The 20,458-nt window shown below is 41.5% G+C and overlaps 1 protein-coding gene across 2 annotated transcripts; it reads left to right on the forward strand.

Annotated features, from left to right (window-relative positions):
- The first annotated feature begins 6,819 nt into the window (after nt 1–6,819).
- On the forward strand, nt 6,820–19,829 carry stoml3b (stomatin (EPB72)-like 3b). 2 transcript variants are annotated; one of them, XM_080779996.1, is made up of 7 exons: nt 6,820–6,977; nt 10,976–11,082; nt 12,514–12,586; nt 12,929–13,011; nt 16,626–16,829; nt 18,664–18,798; nt 19,139–19,829. In XM_080779996.1, the coding sequence occupies exons 1-7, from the start codon at nt 6,914–6,916 to the stop codon at nt 19,325–19,327; spliced, it is 855 nt and encodes a 284-aa protein (XP_080636122.1). In that variant the 5' UTR covers nt 6,820–6,913; the 3' UTR covers nt 19,328–19,829. The 2 variants fall into 2 exon arrangements, with proteins under 2 accessions (XP_080636122.1, XP_080636123.1); XM_080779997.1 differs by lacking the exon at nt 6,820–6,977 and adding an exon at nt 9,516–9,586.
- The last annotated feature ends 629 nt before the right edge of the window (nt 19,830–20,458 follow it).

Raw genomic sequence — 20,458 nt, forward strand, 5'->3', positions numbered from 1 at the left:
CAAAAGAGTAGAGCAGGAGGGCATGAATATCAGTAGCCAAACAGAACATAAATATATAATACATAATACAACATAAATATATATAATATATCTGTATATATATATATACACACACACACACATATATATACACACATATACACAGATATACATACCTATAACAACACATATAAAATATAAACATGAACTTGGGCACATATAAATATGAACAGTAGGGGAAACAGGTCAGCAGTTACACAGCGGAGTCAAGGTGAGCAGTAATAGGGCCCCAAATATTTGGCTACTAGTGTGCCGAGCATAAGCGTCTGCTGTATGGTGTATGGCAGTGCAAGAGAGGCGTCAGAGCATCCGATAAGAGCAGCTAAAGCATCAGGAACAATATTAATATGATATACCGTGCTGTACCATGAAAAAATATTATGCCAGAACAAAACAGGGCAGGACCAGAAGGTGTGGCCCAGCGTGCCTTTGGAGATCTACCACAGATATCGGAAACAGCTGGGTACATTTTGTTCATTCTGACCTTTGAGTAGTGTAATTTATGGATGACTTTAAACTGGATTAGTTGCAATCTGGAATTGACAGAACCAGAGTGGATCCTCCTCAACCCCTCGCTCCATAGCTCATCTGACAGCTCCAGTCCAATATCCTCCTCCCAGGCAGCCTTAATATGGTTTGTTGAAGGATTAGAGAGTTTGGAGAACAGCGAGACAAATTTTGATATAAGTTGTTTGGAGTTGGGATGTTTTTTCAATAGTGCATATAAACAGTGTTCCTGAGGTAGACTTTGAAAATTGTTAAATTGATTTTGAACAAAATGTCTAACTTGTAGTTAACGAAAAAAGTGTGAGTTTGGGAGCGAAAATGCTTCTTTCAGCTCAGTAAATGATGCAAAATGATTATCTTTATATAGCACGGGAACTGAAAGCACCTTCCCCACCTGTTTCAGTATTTTAATTGAGTTTCTCAAAACAAAATTGTCTTCCAGTAGTTGCCCTGTATACGTGTGTATGTTGCAGGAGATTTGTGGTATTGTATGCGATATCGGTACCACATTTGTCATGGTATGTGTGAGTCAAGTCAACTGTATGACCACATTGGAAAAGAACATGGCATGACATCATTGTTAAAGAGGGCAGAACTGGTAAGTAAATAGTACAGTCCAGTACCACACCTTAATTGACACCAACTATTTAAGCTACGTTGACAAACACACAACTAGTTTAGCTTGTAGAACATCCTGTCTCCTCATGTCCCCAAGTAACACTGTCCTCTGAAAGGCCATCTGCAATAACCTAATATGAAGTATACTGCGCACCCATTCACCTTTGCAGCTAAGTGTCCCTTTCTCGGACTGCAACTGTAGCCTACTTACTGTATAAGACCCATTTATTGAAATCCAAAACATGGAATATACTTGGACCATGCATTATGCCCCATATAATGCCTGTCTCAGGACAGCCACCTGCCAGTATACAGTGGATAACTTCCCAGTCTTGCTGGGTAAGTTGGGTAACTATATAGCTAACTACTTTAACCCTGACATCCCAATTTTGGGCATGTAATTATAGGCTAAGAAGAAAGGACAATTGCTGATCTACAAGGTCACAACATGCCGTAATTTGTTGTGAGCTTGTAGATCGGCTTTTCCCCAAAAGTTTTGATAAATGACTTATTTTAAAATGTGTAGCGCAGTGTAATAGAGTAGACACTATGACATGTCAAGAGTCAATTAGTACTGTAGGCTATACATTTGTGTTCTGGTAATATCATTGATCACTTGTTTTGCGTGTCCGTGGCAAAAGTAAAATATTAATGGAAATGTCCATCACATTTACAAGCTGGCATAGTGATGTCCCCGGGTGCAGATAGCTGCTGTACTATCATGGTTATTGGTGGTGGCGGCAATATTAATAATTTTAGTCTGGATATATCAAATCCTGTGTTGAGGATCACACAAGAATAGCATGCACTTTATGAACAAAATGACACCCAAAAAGGTTTAATAATTTCAGTCCGCTTGAGGTGTAATGCAGCTTTAAACAAAATAGCAGACAGTGGCACTGGTACATATCTGAACTCATCTTCTCCTCCTACCACATAGCCGACACTGGCATGGCCCTTCTCAGCTTCAATGATGTTTTTCATACCAATCGTTGCATCATGGTTTTGTTATGCGTACATACCCATGGTACTGTGCCAAGATAACTCACAAATCAAAACAAACGCACGTACAGGCAGTCAACCGATGTTAACCATCTCAAACTCTAACCTAACCTCCCACGGGGAAGCACACCTAAACCTAACCTAAGTCTGTTTAATTATTTAATTATTTCGTTTTAAAGATATATTTTTTTGCGGCTTACGCCTTTTATTGGTTTTTTGAAGGGACAGACAGTAGGCTGACAGGAAACAGGAGAGAGATGGGGGAAGACATGCAGTAAAGGCCGTGTCGGGCTCGGGAGTCGAACCCGCGGCACACTGCAACTGGATTACCAGTAATTTCGTTTTATGAAGGTTTACATTTTATACTGTGAATTAATTGCACTAGCAAAGTGTAACATGCAGTGAGGACGGAACGTTTGTTCTACCCCATGGGTTCTCTGGGGTCCTAATATAAGGAGTGCAGCTTCCGGTTCCCCATAGTTACATTCTGGAAAGAAAAGCAACACGTCAAATCTTTTCATTGCTCCGTCTTTATCCCTGTTTATTCAGGTTCAGTTGTTAATGAGGTACTCAGCAGGCCTGAGACCCGTAACAGAGGCTTGTCATGTCAGCTGTCACTCAACTCAATGAAGGCCAATGGAAGACTATTTGGGCTGTCAAACAATCTGCCCATTTTGACCTATTTAGTTTTTCTTGCAAATATTTGATACTGCTGCTTTAGATTCTACCAGCATATAAACACAGCAGAGCAGTGCCGGTTCTAGGAGTCAAGTGGCCCTATACAGGCACGGATTGGACGGTCTGCCAATTCTGGCATTTGCCAGAAGGGCCGGGCAGGGTGGGGCCGGCTGAGCGGCCAAAAATAAATAGATAAATAAAATCCCTCGCAAAAGACAAACAAACAAACAAAAAACACATACCGGTAGGCTGCCAGCCTGGCCACCGGCTCTATTAGAGAATTGGGCCGGCCCGGTCCATAGGGGGGTTAAAGTGATTGTGACATTGGTTGAAGGGAGGCAGAGAAGCCGCTAATGTGGTTGTGGTTTGCCCCATCTGGGCCGTCTGACTGACGTAAGCCTTGAGGTCAGGAGGAGATCAAGTTCTACCAGTTCTACCTATCAAGCCAAAACTATTTGGTTTGGTATGGTTACGGTAGCTTCGATAGTTTGTGACATCTTGATGAGACATCCTAGAGACAGTCTTAGACCTTACATAGTTGTGATGTCATGCATGAGAATGGGCAATGGAAACGGAAAGATAAGAGTCAAAACCATCATGTACATGTACGTACATGATCGGTGATTAACACCTGTTTCCAAAGTCTGTTACAAATAAAAGTCAGGAATAAAAAAAAAATACTTGAGTAAAAGTACACAAATATTGGCATCAAAATAGAAAGTACTCATTAAGTTTTCAAATCTTTTAAAAATAGCAGATCTACAAGCTCACAATGTGTCACATCTCGTTCTTTTCTTAAGCAAAAGCATCAATACTGAAACTATGTACGGTACTGTTACAAGTAGAAGTATGTTAATCAACATTGACTTGAGTAAAAGTATTGGTATCAAGAGTACTTAAAGTACCAAAAGTAGAAAGTACTCAATATGCAGAATGTCCCCTTCAAGTTTTCAAATCTATACAAATCTTTTGAAAATAGACTAGCGATCTACAAGTTCACAATGCACACGCATGGTGTGTGAAGTGTGATGATGTTGCTTCTTTATACTGCAGTGAAAAGCAAATCCCATGAAGAAGCTGAAACAAGACACTGACACCCTTTATCGCACACTGACACCCATAACCGCTCTTGATGGGCATGTTGGTGCCTTGCATGGTTGTTTCTGTTCTGCCATCCGTGTGTGAATGTGAATGTAATGCACTTTGGAACAAGAGACTATTTAACATGACCAAGTGGTCACAGCGTTCTGCAATGTCGAAATGTGGTGTAAGGAATAATATTATTTACTCAACAAGTTGTTGTTGCCTATAGCCCTGTTGACTTGACAATATCAAAATCTTTGGGTCGTGATAGTGTTCGTATAATCGGTCGGACTAGCGGTACTACGGGAGGTCGTATGCTTGCTTATGTAGCAGAGTATCTCACAACAACAACCTCGTATGTCTTCTGCATTCTGTTTTATCGCAGCGGTGTGCTGTGCTGGGGAGGTGGCATTAAGGCTCTCTTGGCTTGACCAACTGCCATCAGGCTGTATAATGCAAATGTATAAGAACTCTCTCCCTCAATGCATATGTTCCTATGTTGGCCCTGGTCTTGTGTGTTAATGTCCACCTGTGTCTGTTGTGTTTCTGCTTTCTAGTAGTTTATTTATTTATCTTGTCACATTATGCTGCTATAACTCCTCAATTTCCCTTTGGGGATTAATAAAGTATAACTCATCTAATCATCCTCAACCTCAGCCTGATATATCTCCCCCGAGCCATGGGGAATTCCCTTTGCCTTAATATGTGTGAGAGCCAGGTTGGAATGCCGGTTGCCGGTACATTGGTGCCGTGACAAACCCGGTCCGGGTCTAAAAGGGGGTTCACAACCTCAGAACGATGACCTAAAAGTGTAAGATTGATTTATTACTTTCCAATGTGGGTGGCTTCTGCAGAACTATACTATAACTTTTTCACCAAATCGATCCACATGATCTCTGTAGTCATGTGATCAAGACGAGTGATTCTACACTGATTGGCTTACACACTATCTCTATATACACATATTATATTATTATCATCTTTACTGTGCTAGCCTATTGCCAACAATTCAATCAACCAACTGCAATCAATGGCAAACCACTTCACCTGTGGGCAGTGGGCCACATGTATTACATAATGCAATTTATCCAAAAAGTTTTTGGATAAGGCAGGTGTGGGAAACTTTGAGAGGGCACAATGCAGATAGTAAAACATAGCTAGCCTGATCTAATGGTCATGTTAGCATGTTTGGAATTGTAACAGCTGAAATCAATAATAATCAGTATTCGGATATTAACCTGCGGGATGCATTAAGTGAAGGTGGGGGCCTCCCGCCACTTGCCCATGTAGGGGATACATAAAAAAAGAAATCACACCCATGTGAAGTGATTGGTGCAACTCTGTGTGGGGGTCCCGGGGGGGGGGGGGGGGGGGCGGGGGGGCGGGGCGGGGGTTCCAGACCCACAGGAACGCGTCCGGAACGGTTGAGAAATGACAGAGTTACCGTTTGGTGGTCCCTCTACTGTACTGTACTGTCACTGTACTGTACTGGGACACCCAAAATCATAAAGTTAATGTGTGTGTTTGTGTGTGTTAGGTTGCGTGCGCACAGGTGGTGAAAAACAACCATTCTGTTTTCATGCTCAGACGCACCCAGCCACCCACACACACACACACATAGCTCCGTAAGGGAGTGGTTGCACCACTCAAAAATAGAAACTCTCCCTGTGATGTGGCCACCTGCATGTACTGGTGAGCAGACGGGCAGCTGAGTTTTGTACGTGTTGTAGTTTGTTGAGGACTTTGGAGGTGGTGCCATTGAGGATACTGTTGCAGTAGTCAATCTGGGATGTAATGTGGACAATGTAACTACACATCCCAAAAGTCTACCAAAGAATGTATTTCTTTAAAAGTCCCTGACTCTCTGGTTCTGGTCACTTGATATTGTTCTGGGTCTTCTCTGTTTCTGGTCTCTTGATATTGTTCTGGGTCTGCATTTTTCTTTTCTTTTTTCCCCCCCAAATCAAATATCTAAACATAGAATCTAGAAACTTAAAACACATTCTGGGGTGCACACAAAAGTCAGATTAGGCTAGATATTAAGATGACCCCATGTTTAAAGTCAAATACTAAGAGTAAAACATTAAAATAAAATATGATTTTGCACTATAACAAACAAAATGAGAATGATTTTTACAAAAAAAGAATACTGATTTCCACAGCTAACATCTGCACACTTTTTTTTACAGGCTATAGGCTACATTAAGTATGGGACATGGCCAGATGAAGATCAAAGATATATCGGAACATCTGAAATTTCAATGAAGAAAGTATTTTGTACCTGTATGGTGTGCAGGCTTCATACATGGTGGTATTATATCAGAAAAAGCCTACAGGGCCATCTGAAATCATGTTTTCCACTCTTATGACTTCTATATTACTGCTGTCTCTGACTTTAATTGTAAAGTCCTGTTTTTATAGTCCACACTGACACAATACGAAATCATTTCTATAGGCCCTCATCTATTTAAATATGTTTTGAATTTAGTAGAAATTATGATAGCCATAGGCTAAATCTACCCTTAAAATATAGGCCTTTATTTGTATCCATATTTGCTCTCTATATAGTAGGCCTATGCCTCAATATTCTTTCCAGCTGGTAGGCCTACTATTGTCAATGGAAAATTCAGTCTGTAAACCTATAAACAAATATTACTTTTATTTTTTATTTTTCCTATACAAATTGTACTCTATTTTTTTTACTACCGTTTTTCTATTCTTCACAAGATCCATGTCGTCATGGAGAAATTTGATCAGTTTGTCTTCCTATAGAATTCGCAGTTTGTTGATAATCAACTCGGGCTCAAAGATCAAAGCCACGCCCATTCAAGCCATTATCGCACAACAACGACGCTTTAAAAGCCAGATGACCATGACTGACTCGATCTACACACCGCTACACACACGCACTTCATGCGTTTTAAGTGATTATACACACGCCCACCTTTCCGGTCATTTTCGAGAAGCGGTTTCAGTGTAGCAGCATATGGAGATGGCAGACCAAATGGAAAGCCAAAAGAGAAGAGTCAGGAGCACTGAGGAATTAATATGTAAGTGTTTCGATCACCTATTAACACTGGCCTGTCTAACGTTGTATTGACCTAGTCCTAGCCTATTATATTTGTATTGTTTGGAACGGAAAGTTACAGCAAAATATTTTTGATATTGTCAAGTCAACAGGGCTATAGGCAACAACAACTTGTTAGTTGAGGAGTAATCGTGTTCTATAGCGTTGATGTGATCTCTTACTTTTCTGGACAGAACTCTACCAACTCTATCATAGCCACAGTGACAGTGTGCATGTGTGGACCGGACGATTATGCCGAAGCCGTATACCGTAGCCTAGCCTACGCTACCCCATTCTATAGTCATATAAGGCAGCAGGCTATAGCGGTGCCAGATACAGAATATCACATCACATGACACATCTGTGACAGTGAGTGTGTGTGTGTGTGTGTGTGTGTGTGTGTGTGTGTGGGTCGCTGTGGTGCTGATTACGGCGTAATTACATGATGTTGCCTGTTTTCATTTGCTGCTGGGTAACAGTAGCCAATTTCCTACAGATATGTATTAATTTTTCTTATTTAAGATAGCGAACCGGTTGGACAGGGTCATGTGGAAGAAGAGCCTACCATAACCTATAGAGTAAACAGCCTGAGCCCCTAGGCTATACTGTAGATTAGAACTATATATCTTGACTACATAGGAAATTATTTTCCTCCCATTACTTTATTTTGCTTTGTTTATCATTATCAGTGGTCATTTTTGGAGGCTTATGCTTAAATTCCAAAGGTAGCCTATACTACAAGGACACTGTCATGTCCACATATGTTTTCAAGAGTCACAGTATGAATCCCTTGTGATTTGTGAAGTTCTTGGGAGAATTGTCATGCAGAATTCCCAGAGCTTACTGTAAAAGCCAAATTATTATCTTTTGTGATCACGTATCTTTGTGAGACTGATATTTCCACACTGGCATATACCTGAAGAATATGTATTGGGCTAGCTTAGGTTGGAGACAGAAAATGACATCATACTCTGTCCCAGGTCTACCAATATATAATTAGAGACAGTCATGGACCACCTGTAATCATGCCATAGCCATGGAACACTAGTGGTTTATGGACCGTTAGTTGAGAAACAGTGCACTAACTAAACGACCTGGTGACCTAAAATGACGCATCAATGTTAGTCAGTTTTTTGTCTTCATGGAATTCAATATAAATATTGTTGTTGTATAAACATTGTTTATCACACAACACCAAATCATTTCTAGGCCCTCATTTATTTAAATATGTCTGGAATTAGTAGAAATTATGAGAGCCATAATTAGATTTTACCCCTCAAATTAAAATATTTTAATCCACATTTACTCTCCTATAGGGCCTACACCTCAATATTAGAAGTTTTCCAGCTGCCTGCCCTGGTCATCTAAGGAAAATACAGTCTAATGAGATTCAGTTTCAGTTCAGTTCAGTTTATTTTTGTTTATAGTGCAACATCACCCAAAGGGGTCTTTGTGCACTTCACAACAATAACACAGCAAAAAACGGCAATAAAAACACAATAGCGAAGAAGTAAAGCATAATACAGTCATTATACAGTGTCAATACACATGGCTGACATACAGTAAGTATCATGCGATAGGACACAGATATAGATTATCACATTCAATTTATTTTCAATTTCAATAAATTTTTCATTAAATTTGTCAATTACAGTAGCCTACAAGTAGCTTACAGTACAGTGAAAGGTGTAATGAAACGTTATATGCCTATTAATTAAACAAATATTACTTTTATTTTTCAAATTGTTGACTATTTACTTAGACCTACTATTCTTTTTTTTTTTGTTCTTTAAAATTGCACAATAATAAAAACCCATGTCGTCATGATGACATGGAGTAATTCGTCAGATCAGTTGAACTCCATTGAAGTTTGTTGATAATTACTAATTGAAGTGGACTTGGACCCAGACTTTTTTGTTTCCGAGGCTAATTAATAATTAGCCTCGGAAACCCAGACGTTTTTATTTCCAGGGAGGAAAAAAAAGTGATCGACGTTTGCGCTACTCTATATGCTAAATTTAAGTGGACTTGGACCCAGACTTTTTTTTCCTCCCTGGAAATAAAAACGTCTGGGTTTCCGAGGCTAATTAATAATTAGCATCATGCCTTGGCAAAGTTGGCATAGAGTAGCGCAAACGTCGATCACTCTCTGCTGATTTCTGATCGTCTGCACCTTTGTTAAATTGACACACACACACACACACACACACACACACACACACACACACACACACACACACACACACCTCTCTCTCTCTCTCTCTGTCGCTCTAATGCAGTTTCTCCCGGCGGATCCTGCCGGGAGCTGCCGCCCTATGCCATAGAAAGCATAGGTGAGTTCCACTTCCAGGCTAGTTGATAATCAACTCGGCCTCAAACAATCAAAGCCACACCCATTCAAGATAGAGCCATTATCGGCGCATAACGACAAAAGCTAGCAGGTGATCACGACTGACTCACTGCACGCGCGCGCGCACACACACGCATGTGATTATACACGCCCACTTTCCCTGTCATTTTCGTGTAGCAGATGATGGCAGAGCAAATGGAAAGTCAAGAGAAAACTCTGGAGCACTTAATACGAATTAATATGTAAGCATTTCGATCACCTATAACCCCTATGTTACGTTTTATTGACCTATATTTATTTATTGGTATGGTTTGGAATGGAAAGTTAGTTACACAAAAGTACTTCTTGAAATTGTCAATGGGTTATTATAGTTACTGTAGCCTATCTACTGCTCCCCTCACAACATTGACGACACAGGTTAGGTTCTTTATAAACGGCATTATTCTCATACTGCTCAGTCATCATGCCTTGAGAAAATAATAGGTATCAACACATTGCAACATTGACCAAACAAATGAAATACAAACATCATAACGTGGGGGCACGGTGGCACAGTTGGTAGTGCTCTCGCCTCACAGCTAGAAGGTCCTGGGTTCGATTCCCTCTCGGGACGCTGTGGGTGCTGGCGGCGTGTTTCCTCCTCCGCGTCAACAGTGCCCATACCCGAAGGCGGGGTTGGCGAAAGGGCCTTTCTGTGTGGAGTTTGCATGTTCTCCCCGTGTCCCCTAGGGTAGGTACCCTCACAAAAAACATGCAGTAATCCTGGTCTCTAAACTGCCTCCCCCTGGCCAGCCAGGGCGCCTGTTGGAGGGGAAAGGAACTGGTTGGAATAACGTGTTCCTTCCATGCGCTACGTCCAACCAGGGAAACTCCCCCCTGTCAGGTGTAAAGCAGCAACTTGGACACTCAGGCATGAAGGAAGCATGAGTTCAAGTCCGTTGCTCTCCCCTTGTCCCCCATATATGGGGACTAGGTTGGTGGAGGGTGTGTAGAGCCCAGGATCACATTAGATGATTGACACAGGGGTGAAAAATGGGTTACAAAATCGTGGGATATAAAAAGGAGTAGTTTTTAATTAATTTATTTATTTTACCATTGCTTCTACTGTAACTGAACCCGCTTTAAACAGTAAACCAGCTAACCTTTTTTCATTCTGACAGCTATGAAAGCATGTACAGGAAATGTATCCATCTCACAGCAAAATATATTTTGTATTGACCATTAAATGAGCTGGGAAAGCATTTCCTCTCCGAGGACTGACAATGGAGTGGAATATGGAATATGGAATATCCTTTGGGACAATAAAGATTATTATTATGGAGACCCAATCGATCTCCAACTCCGATGTTGTGTATTTTCCCCCTGGACCCCCCTGGGGTTCAAGACGTTAAGTGAGCTGGGAAAGCATTTCCTCTCCGAGGACTGACCATTAAGTGAGCTTGGAAAGCATTTCGAGGAGTGGAAAATAAGTATCCAAAAATACAAATACTAAATGTAAAAATAGTAAATGTATAATTTGTTTTATTCATTTGAGATTTGGCACTCTGTACCACTATTAACTTTTCAGGACACACAGGCATATATTTTAGAAGTTCTCCTCACAACTTTGTTTTCTCTTTTCCTCCATCTAGCTGACCAGACAGGATCAGGATTGGGATGCTGTGGCTGGATAATCGTTATCCTCTCTGGCCTCTTTACTATGTGCCTTTTCCCCATCACCATCTGGTTTTGTTTCAAGGTGAGTCAGTTCATTGTGTCATGTGTTTTGTACAGTTTTCTGCTTTGTTCAGACTACTGGCGAATCCCATTTATTTCTGATCTGTAGTACGGACTGTCCACACTATTATTTGTAAGTGGTTGGTGTGGTAATGACATAACGATTTAGGCATTAGTAAAACAATTATACTCTGTCTTACAACACTGAAAATAGCATCTATACAAGTTCACAACTCGACACGTTGTGATTTTGTAGATCATCTATTTTCTGAGAGCGTCACGGTCCTGCGACAATTAGGCTTCAAGACTATGCAGATTTCCATTCCAACTAAGCTACAATTTTTAGCAGGAGTTTTAGCAGCAGTTTTAGCAGGTTCTCAACGTTTTTCTTTTTAAAAATAATCTGCAGACCCCCAAAATAATTTGGCGGCCCCCCCCCCCCCCCCGCCAGGGGCCGCAAACCCCAGGTTGAGAACCCCTGCTCTAGGGCACACGGTTGGACACCATTGCCAGGTTGTACTGCAATGTTCCCTAAACAGTTTTGGTCTGAGCAAACACTCCAAACCCTCTGAGCTTAACTGGAGCACCTGCAGAGCAACATCTTACTTACACACTGGGTAAACTGTGGTCACCTTGACCATGCACGCCTGTCAAACCCTTTGATCATATCAGAAGTTATGGCCTATTCAATTAATCTAATCTAATAACTGTCACGTAAGTAATTGCAGTTAGATTACTTGGTTACAGTGATAATAATGAATAAATGTTGTTTTTGCACATATATTATTGTGAACACATCTAGAGTAATAAATGTTGACAAAATGTCTACAAAAAGAGAAAAAGCAATAAATATAATAAAAATTACAATGTATACTGACATGTTGACATTGAAACATGTCTGGTTATCCCTGGCTGAGAAGTGACAGGCATTATGATGAATACAAGATAGACCTAGTCCAATGTAGGAGAACAATGTGTAGTGTGTACTGTATGTAACAAGGTACAGAATGTATGCATGTAGGTCTACATATTGTATATGATGTGTGCATTTAGACATTTGTACACTCAGAGTTAAATCCAGCCTGGTAGCGCTTCCAGCCTTCCAAGTTGAAATTAATAATAATAATTATTAAATTATTTTAGCTCTCAGCAAGCAGAGGAAAGCGCCTTGCTTCCACGCGCAAGGTAAATGCCCAGCGCAACGCCAAGCTGCTGGAGTTTCCAAAAGCGTTGCACTCTCGTTATAAACAATTAAAACATGCGCTGCACTCTGGGAAAAATATCATGGTGGTGGACACGGTGTCAAGTGCGTTATTATATACAAAGATTTGTTCTGCGCACCACACGGGTGCACATTAGAGGGAACATTTGTTTGTATACTAAAGCAGATGTTTGTGTCTCTAAAAGGTAAAATCTTGTTTAATCGTGAATCTCTTGAATCTTTGTATTACAGATTGTGCAGGAGTATGAGCGTGCTGTCATTTTCAGACTGGGACGCATCACAGACAGGAAGGCTAAAGGACCAGGTAATAATAAATAAAAACCCATTTAACTTTAGTCTTGAACTTTTACCCTTGTACTGCATGAGGATTTTAGGCTGCACTGTATGTCTATCAGAAGACCGAGAGATCATATGATATACCGTAATAGTCTCTTTAGTGTTTAAATTTAATCTATTGCGATCATTTATATATTTGTATTCCTTTATTACTGCAAAGCTAATCAGTTTGAATTTAAACTTTTTGAACAGATATATATGCAGAGATGGTCTATCTATGACATTATCCAGATAAATTCTAGTGAATTAAATAAGGGATAAACAGGATATTATTGTAATAATTGTAACCTTTTCCCGGTGATGTTTTCAGGTCTTTTCTTTATCCTGCCATGCACTGATAGCATTGTTAAAGTGGATCTGAGAACTGTCTCATTCGACATCCCTCCACAGGAGGTACAGTATGGTCAATACACACAACACACTGCAGGCAAATTGGAATGCTACTTTGACCACTTAAACCCTATATAGTTAATCATACAATGAATCGTGAAAATAGCCACGCTGCTATTTTTTTGGGGGGGGGGGTCACAATATAATGCCCAAATAGGGATGGCAGGGTGAAAATGGTTGTATTTAAAAGTGTTTAAATCGATGTTTACTGGCTACTAAAGAACAGAAGAATCTATTGACAGATCTGATCTGAAAAGTTACACTGGTTTAGTGATTTATCATGTAAAAGTTGCTATTTAAAACATCACTAAAATGTGAATGCTTTTCTTTGTTATAGTGTATTTAATAAGATTATACTGTTGTGGACTAACTTTCTGTGGTTTGGAGGCGAGGAATGATGCCACAACAAGGGTTTTCAGTAGCATGCTGTTTACTGGCAGAACGGCACATACAGTGTACCGGTACTTCCAACAGGTTGGCACAATAACAACAGGACTTCATAGGTCGGCAATAATACAGCAGCAGTACAGGTAAACTCACACTAGTACTACTGTCTCTTTGGTGGGTTAGTCTTGTCCGTGGTGGTCGGGTGGAGACGGAGGATTCCTCGGTACGTCTACACTCATTGAACACCGGAACATAACACACTAAACTGGCGGGCTGAACATAACCTACCCAGAACCCCCTGGGGCTGAGACCCAATCAGAACATAGGCTTAGTAACTACACACACACAATAGGCTGTGGACAATACACTGTAGTAGCAGGGCATAGGATGGCAGTTCCCTCGTTACACCACCCCCCCTCTAGAGTGCTGAGTCCCTTCAGCACCTTCATCTCAAATTAATCAACACAAAGCATTTCACACAACACAATAAACAGCAGGCATGCAATATTGTTGAACTTTCACTTAAACAAACTGTCCAATTCCTTCATTAGGCAATCTAAATTAACTTCTCGTCATTTACTGAAACTCAAAATGTCCCTCCTATTCAAAACCAAAACTCAATAATTGTGCATGAAACATTTAGTCTGTGTCTCAGATCAATGTCTCAGTTCAATCCGAGCTATCCTTGTGGGCAAGCCTGTTGACTGGCCTACCCTTTTTGGTCACGTGACCGACCTCTGTCCGGCCCAGCTGACTGCGGGCTGGATGAAGTATGTGGTGGGTGTAAGCTGGACACAGTCTCTGGTAGATGCAGGCGTGGCAGGTTTTCTGGTGGGCGCAGGATGAGCACAGTATGGGGGTCAGGAGGTTTCTTTTGACGCAGACTGTGTAGGCTCTCTGGTGGACGCAGGCTGTGTAGGCTCTCTGGTGGACGCTGGTTGAGTAGGCTCTCTGGTGGACGCTGGTTGAGTAGGCTCTCTGGTGGACGCAGACTGTGTAGGCTCTCTGGTGGACGCTGGTTGAGTAGGCTCTCTGGTGGACGCAGGCTGTGTAGGCTCTCTGGTGGACGCTGGTTGAGTAGGCTCTCTGGTGGACGCAGACTGTGTAGGCTCTCTGGTGGACGCTGGTTGAGTAGGCTCTCTGGTGGACGTAGGCTGTGTAGGCTCTCTGGTGGACGCTGGTTGAGTAGGCTCTCTGGTGGACGTAGGCTGTGTAGGCTCTCTGGTGGACGCTGGTTGAGTAGGCTCTCTGGTGGACGCAGGCTGTGTAGAAAAGGAAGATCAGGAGGAGGTTTCTTTGGAAGCTTGTCTGGCGGTAGCTGTCTAGCAGAGGTGTCAGGAGGTTCCTTGTCTGGTGTCTGCACCTCACCGGATTCAGCAATGTCATCAACTGTTTGCTGCCATTCCAGGGTGGGCGGGGGAGAGTTCTCCATGGCTCCCCTGATCCCAAGACAGGGGTCTCTCAGTGGGTTGGTGCTGAGGGGAGGCAGTTTACAGACTTGAATGGGCATCTCTTTATCCTTGTCCACAAGGCCATGGCCTGAGTGTACACTGTCGGTCAGGTCAGCTGGCTCCAGTGGGAAGGTTGGAGGGTTCAGGAGAAGCACTTTGGAGACTGTATTGCTCCCCACTGAATTCCCAGTGATGTAGCTTGACACTGGCTCACCCTCAATGAACATCTCTCCTCCCTCTTGTAAAGCTCCATCAGCTGTCAGTATGAAGTCAGATCCGGTCTCACACTTAGCAATGACTGGTAAGGGGTTGGTGTCATTTCCCTCTTGCGGAGGCATCACAGATCCGCTTGCATCATTAATCGAAACTTCCATGTTGCTGTTCAACTTTTGAGGTGTGGCTTGGAAGGGCTACATCAGCAGCAGGCCGCTCCACAGCCGTGGCCGTTGTGAATTGCAGCTGTCCTACCTGGTGATGACGAACAGTAGAAGGTGGGACAGACTGACTGTAACGCAGTGTCAGCTGGTCAGTGAGAAGGATGTAGTCTTCTCTTACATGCTCTGGCAGGGAGTAGACGAAGCACATTTCAGACTCGGAGGCACTCAGTTGCTCATAGAGCTCGTCCAGCTTCTCTGCGTAGCTCCACCCATGCTCCCAAGCCGTTCTCTCTAAGGACATAAGGATTTCGTTCCAGACACCCATTTTTTTATTTTTTATTATTTTTATTATTATTATTATTATATTTTTTTACCTGTCCAGGCGGAGATAGGCCTATAGCGGCGGCGGCGATAATTTGTGAGCCTGTGCTTGTCTTCTGTGAGAAAGATGATGCAGTGGCTTGCAGATCTGCTCTTTTTAATTATTATAGTGACCGGGCTGCGGTCACGTGACCCAGGCAGTTCCAGGGAGGGAACGTGTCTTTGTTGTTGTATACAGACGTCTTCTAACTTCGCCACAGAACAATTCCAATTGCTAGCATACAGGCTAGTCATGCAGTTGTGTCCTTGTACAAAAATCCCACTTCTGTCACCATTTGTTGTGGACTAACTTTCTGTGGTTTGGAGGCGAGGAATGATGCCACAACAAGGGTTTTCAGTAGCATGCTGTTTACTGGCAGAACGGCACATACAGTGTACCGGTACTTCCAACAGGTTGGCACAATAACAACAGGACTTCATAGGTCGGCAATAATACAGCAGCAGTACAGGTAAACTCACACTAGTACTACTGTCTCTTTGGTGGGTTAGTCTTGTCCGTGGTGGTCGGGTGGAGACGGAGGATTCCTCGGTACGACTCTACACTCATTGAACACCGGAACATAACACACTAAACTGGCGGGCTGAACATAACCTACCCAGAACCCCCTGGGGCTGAGACCCAATCAGAACATAGGCTTAGTAACTACACACACACAATAGGCTGTGGACAATACACTGTAGTAGCAGGGCATAGGATGGCAGTTCCCTCGTTACAATACATTATTTGACTACATAGTATAACCCATTAAAACCAGAAAAGCATCTGTGTAATTTTAGATTCTTGCCTTGGCTATAAAAGAATAGCAGATATGCAAGCTAGCAAGCTTGTACTGTCTGCTATTTCTGAATATTTTTGAGAACTACTGATTTAGAAGGCATTCGTAGAATTGGCCTCGGGTCTTAATGGGGTAATATAATATGTTTTTGTAAGTTTGGGTCCAAGGGAGACACTACAAAAGTTTGGCAACTGTAGATTGATCAACTCAGACTCACACCTTCATCTCATGTGGTCTCACCCTAGATCCTGACCAAGGACTCTGTCACCGTAAGTGTGGATGGAGTGGTGTACTTCCGGGTCAGTGACCCCATCTCCTCTGTGGCCAACGTGGCCAACGCAGACTACTCCACGCGTCTGCTGGCTCAGACCACCCTCAGAAACGTCCTGGGAACAAAGACCTTGGCTGAGCTCCTGTCTGAGCGCGAGAGCATCTCTCACAGTATGCAGGTACAATATACAGAGCCCAACCGATACTGATACATCAGTCATTATTTGACTTTGTTTTAATGACATCAGTATTGGCACTTACGTAGCCAATGTGTCGTGATTTTTAAATAAGCTTAATTGCACCCTATTCAAAAACAAGTTATTTGTTCGTGAAAATGTTTGTATAATGATCACATACCCAAAATAGGGATGGCAGGTTGAATGTTGTTAATAAAATGTGTTTTTCAAATTGACTAGAAAATGTTGCACTTTTTGGCAAAATATCGGTCAAAACATTTGTATTCCGGTTGGCCAAGTCTCCAAAATTGGGATCGGCCGGACCTAACCACTTGGACTTAAACCACCGACCTAAAGCCTGACATCAAAACCTGAGTAAGCTCTGTGTCTGACCAGTGTAAAACGTTGGAACCTAGAACCCCTAAAAACATCTATATGATGCCCCTGGAAGGAATTATGAGTGTAATGCATTCAGATTACAACAAAATTAAATGTAGTTGCTAGTGTAAGCAGTGTAGAATATTTCTAAAATGGTATTTCTCCTAACCGTACACAAATTATGAATCAGTCTTCTGACTCCAGTGACACCAGTTATCTTATAGGATTTATTTTATTGGTGGACATACTCATTTCACTTAAATTACATTTGTATCCACAACATCCAAAGTTCACATCTAAAGTACTACACGTTTTTATTATATGTTGGACATTGTTAGCCAACATTTCACTTCACATACTTGTATAAGCATGTGACAACTAACACCTTTTGATGTTGATCTGCTTTGAACTGTCACCCACCTGTTTTAAGTCCAAAGTTTGTTTTTTACGGTCTATTGGTTTCTACAGTACATAGGCCTTGCACTGCACAAAATCATAACACTGCCCTCTGTTGGACATTACTGTCATTTGCATCTCTGTGATTTTACACAGGGCATAGCAGTGGGTGTGGTTTTCTGGCTCCACTGAAAAATCAGCCATTCAGTTTTCCCAAAGAGATTTACAAAAATATTTATATCAATTACCGTATTTTAAGCCGAGAATCAAGCCATCCAGGATCATGGTGAATCATGCCCATAAAACCTTTATGTGAAAAATAAGAATCAGCTAAACAAAGGGTATTTAAATGTAGTAGGCCTGTATCATATAATTAAATCTTTTTTTTTTTCACAGAATCAAAGGTTTTATGGTCATGAATCACCAGGATCCTGGATGGCTTCATTCTAGGCTTAAAATAATTGATATAAATATTTTTGTAAATCTCTATGGGAAACTAGAATGGCAGATTTTTCAGTGGAACCAGAAAACCACTGGTAGCACTGACGAAGGTCATACGACCGAAACCTTTGCTGCTTTTTTGCACCTATCACTTTGAGCACAGTAGTTGAGTATGCCTACTTAATGAGCATGATCAAATAAAAGGAAAACAATATTATCTTAGTCTCTGTCTAAAGATCATCCAAGTTTTTGTGGCATGCAAGTCTTTTTCTTCTAGTTTTCCAATCCCATAATCAATTTACCGTAATGTATACTGTAGCTACTACTGTATATTGCGGCCATACAACACATGCCACATCCTCATTCATACTCTTGTGAGAAATATATTCTTTCCCCCACAAAATCTCATGTATCATGCCAAAGTCACATTGGTATGATAAATGTTGAAAATTGCAGTGATTTCGGCGAAAATCACATTGATAAATGAGGGCCTAAAGTTCAAGAGGTTTTGATCCAGCTTTTTGGAATACAAGGCACCCAACACAGTTTGTTTTTCTAAACAAGTCAAAAGTACGACCTCAACATTATTGCTTTAATGCATGATTCTTGCTCTCTTGTGCAGACAACCCTTGATGAGGCGACAGATGTCTGGGGCATCAAGGTGGAGCGCGTGGAGATTAAAGATGTGAAGCTGCCCCATCAGCTTCAGAGAGCAATGGCTGCGGAGGCTGAGGCTACAAGAGAAGCTAGGGCTAAGGTACACTCACACTATATACAGCATAATATGTCAACAGCAAAGAATTACACACATGTATACCAAGTACCAACAACCAAGGAATAATATCCATATTTTGTGAGTGGTGTCGACCTTTATAAATAATTGGATATCTCATTTAATATTGGACTTCTCTCATCGAAATAAAAGAAGCCCACACAGCCTTCTCATCCTAAAGCCTAATTTATGCTCTGTCGCACGGCGGTGTTGTGCACCGAGAACGGACGAAAATACCCGGCCTACAAAGCTCACAAAGCGTCGTGTTGTGCGCAATTAAGTATGACTCTGGCGCAATTGTTTCTTTCTCCGTCTTCACGTATAGGTGATTGCGGCTGAGGGGGAGATGAACGCGTCCCGCGCCCTGAAGGAGGCTTCCCTGGTGATCTCAGAGTCTCCGTCTGGCCTACAGCTTCGCTACCTGCAGACACTCACCACCATCGCGGCCGAGAAGAACTCCACCATCATTTTCCCCTTGCCCATGGATGTCATAAGTCACTTTATGAAGAAGTGAAGATGATCCACTCGCCCTGATCCTGCAGACTCATTGGCCATGATGACCCTCTCAGAATTGCTAATTCTCTACAGCAGTGACTAACTTTTTGTTTATATATCAACGACCCCCATTTTGTTTCCCATTTAATCTCAGGCATTCCAATCTACACTGTACAATGTTCAGTGTTAATCTGAGTTACAGACCAGTAAGGGTCTGTAACTCATTGTCAATACTTTAGCTGGGGACCCCCAGGAGCACGCTGGGGTCCCAGACCCCACCAGTGCTCTACAGCAACTTCAGTCCTGGGGAAAATAATAAAAATGATAAATTATAATATAGCACCTTTCATACAGTGTCTACATTTCCATTGTATGAAAAATAGAAAACTGATTTTGTGAGCAACTATGGGAGCTCAGGAGTTACTGTAATACATTGCCTACTGCTAATTCTTACCACTTGAACCCCAGGATACCTATTCTGCGGAGAACATTTGACCCAAAATAGCAGATCCACAAGCTCATTGTAAGCTTGTAGATTGGCTATTTTTGGCCCTCTATTTACTAAGAATAGAGGGTTTAAGTGGTTAAAAGGCTACAATTGAACCCAGGATCGTCTGAGGATCTTTTGTAACACATTATAGTTTAATAACAGCTTGATAATGTAAACATTTATCCATCTGACCAATTGTTACATTATGGCAGTTATTTAATTGTAAGGTTAGTCTTGTCACAAAGTGATACGAGTAAATTATATTTAAGTCTGGATGTGAAATTATGCATGGCTCAATTTGCATTGCACATTAATTTTTTTTTTTACAATTTTGCTTAATGTGCATGTTTAAAATGATTTACTCTAATATATTTAATATTAAATGAATATTGAAAAAGGTCTTATGTTCAATAATGTTTTCCGTGATTTTAATTGCGACCATAGGTCGCAGATTACTATGAAAACCTGCAAAAAAAGTTCCGTCACGCCACCATATGGTTGTCAGTCAGTCAAGCTTCGTGACACGTCACGCAACCATCCATAGCCTCCATATGAAGATCACAACACTGACCTCATCAAACCCTGGATAGCCATGATGAAAAACGACATATTTTAGTTTTTAGTATGTCGTTTTTGATGCTTTGACGACATACTATATTA

Source organism: Protomyctophum bolini, assembly GCF_963924005.1.
Source record: "Protomyctophum bolini genome assembly, chromosome: 13".
Classification (NCBI taxonomy): domain Eukaryota; kingdom Metazoa; phylum Chordata; class Actinopteri; order Myctophiformes; family Myctophidae; genus Protomyctophum; species Protomyctophum bolini.

Bases quoted from the DNA above. Each gene is read 5' to 3' on its own strand.
- stoml3b (XM_080779996.1), top strand. From the start codon at position 6,914: ATGGAGATGGCAGACCAAATGGAAAGCCAAAAGAGAAGAGTCAGGAGC. The intron at 11,083-12,513 runs GTGAGTCAGTTC...TTTGTATTACAG, and splicing joins CCATCTGGTTTTGTTTCAAG to ATTGTGCAGGAGTATGAGCG. The intron at 13,012-16,625 runs GTACAGTATGGT...GTCTCACCCTAG, and splicing joins TCGACATCCCTCCACAGGAG to ATCCTGACCAAGGACTCTGT.